At 46.9% G+C, this 6,788-nt stretch overlaps 1 protein-coding gene across 6 annotated transcripts in view; it reads right to left on the reverse strand.

The window, feature by feature from the left end:
- Positions 1–6,788, reverse strand: part of Daam2 (dishevelled associated activator of morphogenesis 2) — a 112,472-nt gene that overhangs the window by 44,820 nt on the left and 60,864 nt on the right. For all 6 annotated transcript variants that reach the window (XM_021217625.2, XM_029531238.1, XM_029531234.1 and 3 more), the window contains exons 2-3: positions 2,502–2,727; positions 73–162 (exon numbers count right to left, since the gene is read on the reverse strand). In XM_021217625.2, the coding sequence (XP_021073284.1) occupies positions 73–162; positions 2,502–2,669 (258 nt within the window). In that variant the 5' untranslated portion in view covers positions 2,670–2,727. The remainder of the gene's footprint in view (positions 1–72; positions 163–2,501; positions 2,728–6,788) is intronic.

Below are 6,788 nucleotides of genomic sequence, written 5' to 3' on the forward strand. Positions count from 1 at the left end.
GTGTGTGTGTGTGTGTGTGCCCCTATAGGTACTGATGTGGAAGAACGAGGAGGGATTAAGAGTGAGGACCACCTTCTTCTTGCTGCAGTAGATCTGCCATTTCTTCTCTGGTGGTAGTGCAAACACAGCCTCCCGGTTTTTATCTGTGAGGTCCAATTCATCCTACAAAGACAAGGAGAACCATGCCTGAATGTGAAGCTCTCCCAGAGATTAGAACACCCCCAAACTATCCCTTAGCCTATGATCTTTCTCCAAGAGGGAATCACACACACATACCCCATAAGGTAGCTCTTGTTCTACCAGAAGCAAAGCTCCAAGCCCTTGCCCTCAACCAAGTCCAGCTTCCTCTTCCCAACATTCCCTTGCTTCCAGCCACACTCTGTCTTTGCAAAGCCCCTTCCTGCTCCAGGCCGCCCTGTTCCTGACCCTCTGCTGTGTCTGCTAACACCTTAGGCTGAGGCCTGATAATGAAAGCCTTGGCCAGGCCTTTAGATCTGCCTCGCCTTTTTTCTCAGCTCTCCCATGCTTCTGCCTGCCTCTTGATCTCTCCTCTGAATTTTCCTGGATCCTTCAAGCTGGGTTGGGGAAGCTGGGGAGGTCAGAGGATGAGCAGTGGAAAGGGGACACCATCCTAACAGGGGCAGTGGCATTGACCTGAAAGTGTTCCACCATCAGGACACCAGAGGAGGCTGTGCAAGGCTCACGGCTCCATCAGAGGAGCAAGCCTCAGACGTTGTCACATTTTGGGGTCACTCTCTTGGTAACTTCCGTGACTCTATGAGCACAACTTTGGTGTTGTTCTTCAGGGGCTGTTTACCTTGGTTTGTTCCTGAGGCAAAGTCTTGCCTGGGTTCACCGAGTTTGCTGTGTTAGAAATCTGTCTGCCTATGCCTCCTCTGTTGGCAAGTCATCTGCCAACATTTTTCTTTTAGCCGTGTAATCTGGGTTCAAATTCTTGTCCTTATTCTTCTGTAGCAAGCACGTTGGCACATGAACTGTCCCCACAGCCCTTGTTTACTTTCGTTTTGAGACAGGTTAACTCTGCAGGCCAAGGTGGCCTAGAACTTACTATGTAGCACAGACTTGCCTTAACCTCTCACCTCAGCCCACTCCCCAGAGCTCCCCTTTGGAAGTTTCTTTACCATGAAGCTTGTGAGCTACTTAAAGATCATCAAAAAAATGGTTAAAAAGCCATATGGGAAACATAATATGCTTTCAACTCGAGTGTGAGCTAATCTGGCTTTATGTACATAACACTGGGGATTGAGCATGCTAAGTAAGTGCTCTACCACTGAGCTGTAGCCCCAATGCCCACTATGAGATTTTAAGAAGCAAAAGCAAAACACTTATTAAGACCACAAAGTATAATATTAATCTTCATATTTTCAAGTGTGATAAACAGTAAAAGATATATATATAATATATATATATATATATATATATATTATATATGGTATGAAACTAATATCTATACTATTTCTCCATATTTTTAATCAAGATAGAACTTTTAAAATATTGTGTGTGTGTGTGTGTGTGTGTGTGTGTGTGTGTGTTGAGGATAGGTACCCATGGAGACTAGAAGACTGTAACAGGCAGTTGTAAACCACTCAGCGTGATGCTGGGAATTGACCTTTAGTCCACAGTCAGAGCAGCTGACCCTCTTAACCACTCTTAGCATCTCGCCAGTGCTAAGGCCTGAGAGATAATATCTAAGAAATTCTCCTTCCCTAGGCCAGAACTGGTAAGTAGAAATGTAATGGGAATGGTATATTTTAAAATGCTCTAGTCACTCTAAAAAAAATTAAAGAGAAAAAGTAGGCAAAGTTAATTTTAATGTTACATTTTATTTCAACTAATATAACTAAAATATGACCATTTCAACGTGTAATAAATATAAAACAGATCAGTAATATATTTTAAATTTTCTTCCTTTTCTTTTTTCTTTAAAAAAAATTTTTTTTTTTTTTTTGTGATAGGCTTTCTTATGTCTGGAATTCACTGTGTAACTGAGGATGGCCTTGAACTCCAGACCCTCCTGCCTCCACTTCCCAAATGTACCACACCTCTGGCTCATCATTTCTTTCAGACTAAGTCTTCAAAACCCCCTATGTATGACCACCCACTCTCTCTGTCCTGATTGGGTGGCCAGCCAGCTGCTGCCATTGGACAGTTCACACCACAATGCTTTAAAATAATTCTCCTTGGCTTGCCTGAGAGAATGCTATCAAGAGTTCTCAACATCTCTTTTCGTGATCTGACCCTTCCTAATGGCAGCCAGGCTGGTCCAGAACCAAAGGGAATTAGAGACAGGTTCTTTGTTCTGGGATCCCTTTCATGTCTGTTTCCTCTACAAGGAAGGTGCTTTGGAAAGCCCGCCTCACCCCTAAAGAGAGCTTTGTGGAGTGGAGAACACAGCACGCGGGCTCCTACCCTCTGCCCGTCTCCGACTGTCCACCCATTTTCCCCACCATCAACACCCCCTCAACCCTCTGCCCACTGACCACCAGCTCTGCAAAGCGGACATTGAGCTCCTCGGGATTCGGGATGGGACTGGAGAACTCCAGATACTGCAGTGGGTGGCTGTCCCGGAGGTCGATCTCGGGAAGGTCACTGCCTCCAAAGCAGCAAAGGAAGCCCAGGCCATGAGGACTCCTCTTTCTGAGGGCCATGGTCACTGCAGGCTGGGGTGGTCGGCAGGCAGGCACCTTAGGTCCTCATTGGCACAATCTAGTAGTGGGACAGAGAACATGGGTGGTCGTGAGAAAGTGCCAGGTGGGTAGAGATGGTGCCCACTCTGACTTCAGAACTCTTATCACAGAGGGTATTGAGGGCCATCAGCTCAACATGAAAGGCCTGCCCAGTGTCTCACACACCCCCTCTGTTTCTCCAGGCTCCTTTCACCTGGAGTTATTCGATTGTCTTCATCAGACCTGCAGGTGTTTCCTGACACACACGGACATTTCCCCATTCACTTTCTTTGTCCCCAGAGAAGTGAAGAAGAGATTAGTACTAATATGTGACCTTCAGGTAACCAAGGCTGAAGGTTCTTATCTCGTGATCTCCGCTCCTGTGGTAGAGACATCTTAGGAGTTCTCTGACCCCTGGGGGATCCACATCCACCCAAGTTCATTGATCTGAATCCCGTCAGGGTCTGGGACTGATGCTTTTAAAGGCAATGCGTGGAAACTCTGAGGTAGTTATAGGGCACAGCTCCTGATGCATGGGCCTTCAGAGAAGCAGAAGATGGAAAAAGCCTTCCCAGCTCTCTCCCACTGTCTTATGCTAAGATGTGTTGCAAGCGGCACCATATATATACACAAGCCAATGGCTCAACCATTCATCTCGAAGAAGGCCAGTGCCCTCACCCTTAGCAAGAGGACTGCTGGAAGATTAAACCTCAGCTCAGTTGAGGCTACCCTTTGGGATGATGCTGAACGTATGTTGGGAAATCTGGTCAGATGTGCTTTTCATACCCACCAAGAAGACAGGCCAGTACTCTGGCCAGGAGCCAGAACTGATGGTTTGGAAGAGAAAGAGTTAACTCATTGGCTTGCCACTGGGGAAGCCTCACCCAGGAATGCCAGCTGGAGGAGGAGTACTGGCCCCCACCATAGTTGCCATGGCTACCCCTGGACTGCTTAACCCATCAGCACACAGACCTCTTTAGGGTAGATCCATCCTCCCTCTGGTTCCTAACACACTTCAGGTATCCTGAGTGGGTTTAACAACGAACTGACAAGATTTACACACTCAGTTTTGCCCAGATCATCTCACCACTCCTTATATAGAGAGCTTCATTTTTTTAAAAATAGAAATGTAGGATTTTTGTGGGTGCTCCTGTGTGGGGTGTGTGTGTGTGTGCATGTGTGTGTATACATACATGCACATACCACGATGCACATGCAGAAGTCAGAGGAACTCATGTCAGTTCTCCTTCAGAGGCTAGAACTCACACTGTCAGCCCTGGTGGCAATCCCCCTCACCTGCTGAGCCATCTGTCTAATTTTTCTACCTAACGTGGCGGGGGTTGTTAAGACACCTTTGGGTCTTGGTACTTAGCGGTTTCTCCTGGATTATTAACATATGAAGACGTACCCACAGCTATCACTACATCACTGTTGGAAATGCTGACAGGGACAAGCACTGAAGTCCCAATGGCATGACAGCCACCGCTGCAGATGGCCAGTGGACTCTTTATCTGTCTTTGGGGCCTTGGCACTCAGCCAGCTCTATCCTCAGGCCACGGAGTTCTGCATCTCCATCCCCATTTCTGACACAGCAATGGAAGAGGCTTTCACGGGGGAACTTAAGCTACCCCAACTTTGAAGCCTTCCTTTGAACCAAGCTTTAGAAGATAAACAAGGTAAACACGGCCCTTGTGAGCCCTAGAACCTTCTGGAGAATAGCATTTTTTGCTCCCAGACTCCTGACGACTTAACTTTGTCAACTCGCATTTAAGTTACAACCCACTTTGCCTGCCAGTCTAGAACCTTTTTTTTTTTTTATACTGATCCCATTTTTATCTTCCTCTATAAACCCCGTGATATGCTTTTTAATAGGTTCAGACAAGCCTTAAACTAAATGGTCTACAAGAGCCAGGTAACACACTGGTTCTTTTCTTGATTAAACACCGGCTCTCACCCATATTTGAGGCACCTTGAAGACAGAGGCTGTAGTATCTCCTGACTCTCTGGAACCTTCGCCTCCATAGGTAATAAAATACTTGTCCTAAGTAGGTGCTCCATCCATAGGTTTAAGTCAACTTAGAAATGACCTGTGTTTGCGGAAAATGAAGATACAGAGCCCTTTATTAAGCATCCGGGAACTACCCATGGACATCGCTCAGCACTAGCAGTTGACAAGCGATCGGGAACTTTTACAATGAAGAAGAGGAGAGTTGTAGGGGCTGGGATGGGGTATCCAGAGCAACGATGGGAAAGGCTTCCGATGAGGGAAGAGGGTTGCCTGGTGATTTCCCATGGGATTTGGCAGCTGATGATGAAGATCTACGATGTCTGTTACTCTCTCATTGCTGAGACCAAAATACTCAACAAAGGCAGCTTAAGAGAATTTGCAGGTCTATTATCTTATGGTAGAAAGGACATGGAGGCAGGAGTGGGAGGCAGTTGGTCACATCACATCTGTAGTCATCATGGAGGAGGGAGGCTAGCACACAACTGTTTTTTTTTTCCTTCATTTTTATGCAGCCTGAGAATACAGCCCGTGGGACAGAGATGGTACTTTTACTTCAGTTAGCCCAATGCAGACAATCCCTCACAGACAAGCCCAGAGATTTGCCTCTTTGCTAATTCTAGACAACGTCAACTTGACAGTCAATATTAACCATCAGAGTGGGTGGGACTTCTAGTGTCCTGTGTCAGGCTTTGTCAGGCTCTGAATCTGAAGGCAGATGGTGAAGCATGGAGACTGAAGGTGAGCGTGGAGACTGTGAAGCTGGTCTCCTTTAGTCCATCAGCCTTGTGAATGCAAGGGGAGCTGGTGAGCAAGACATCTCTAGGTTGAGTGCTAAGCATAGAAAGAAACTTCCAGAAGCTGAAGAAGGGAGGCTAAGCTAGTAGAATGACAGAACTCTAGGAGGGTCAGACTGATATCTAGGAGGACTTGTGGTCCCTTATTCTTGCTGTCCATCCCTTACCTTCCTGCACCCTGCATCTTCCTCAGTCTTCTCTTCTGTTCCTACCAGACCATGTCAAATTAGGGCTATGGGCCAGATGACCCACACTGGTACAGGTTTACATGAGCTGTTTACAGCCACGACTGCTCTGGTTGGCCAGTATCCTTGCCATAGCCTTTATCATTTGTGACATTTCCTCCCAGTGTGGGGAGCTATGCCTAGAGACCCTCATCTGCTTTCTTAGCTCCAGCCACTTGCTGCCAGAGCCAGGAGCAGAGGCCTGGAGGAAGCCAGGCAACCTGGGCGTTGACTCCTGGCTGGTAGTGACCTTAAAGGTATCGCCTAGCTCAGAGCCCAGATGCCTCATCTGAGATGCTGACATAATAGTGTCTTCCCCAGGGCATTCTTTGAGAAGAATTCTAGACAAGGCCATAGATGTAAAAATGCCAGGGGTACCTGTGTGCTCAGTTGGTGAGGCCAACATGGCTGCCGGGTTTTCGTCTCAGGGTCACTACAGATGAGACTGGCCCTTCCCAGAGGCACACTCCTTCAATGGGTCTCTGAGCATATTTAGGACCAGGCCAGAATTCAGGAGTCACTCAGTTTTATCTCCAGAAACCAAGACATGAGGATGAGGAACTGGCCTTTTCCTGTACTCGAAACTCAGTAGTTAGAGAAGGAAATAAAGAGGTGGTGGGGTGTTGGGGTGACAAATAGCTAATTACCTTGATTTTGGTCATTATATAAAATGGACATGTATTGACACATTGCCTGTGCTCCACAGGTATACATAATGGTTGCACATTGATTAAAACCAGGGCTGGAGGCTGGGGAGATGGCTTAGATGGTGAAGTTCTTGCCTTACAAGCATTTGGACCTGAGCACGGTCCCTAGAATCTATGTGAGTACTTGCCAGACAGAATTGTGAGTGTGATCCCAGACCTGGGACCCTGGGATTGGCTGGTTTGCTGGCCAGCCAGTGTATCCTATTTAGTAAATTCCAGGCCAGAGAGAGACTATATGTCAAAAGAGTTTGGAAGGTAGAAGAGCAATACCTGATTTTCCTCTGGCTTCTCCACACATGCTTATGCGTGTGCACATGTGCTCTCTCTCTCTCTCTCTCTCTCTCTCTCTCTCTCTCTCTCTCTCTCTC

This window comes from Mus pahari, chromosome 18 (genome assembly GCF_900095145.1).
Source record: "Mus pahari chromosome 18, PAHARI_EIJ_v1.1, whole genome shotgun sequence".
NCBI lineage: Eukaryota > Metazoa > Chordata > Mammalia > Rodentia > Muridae > Mus > Mus pahari.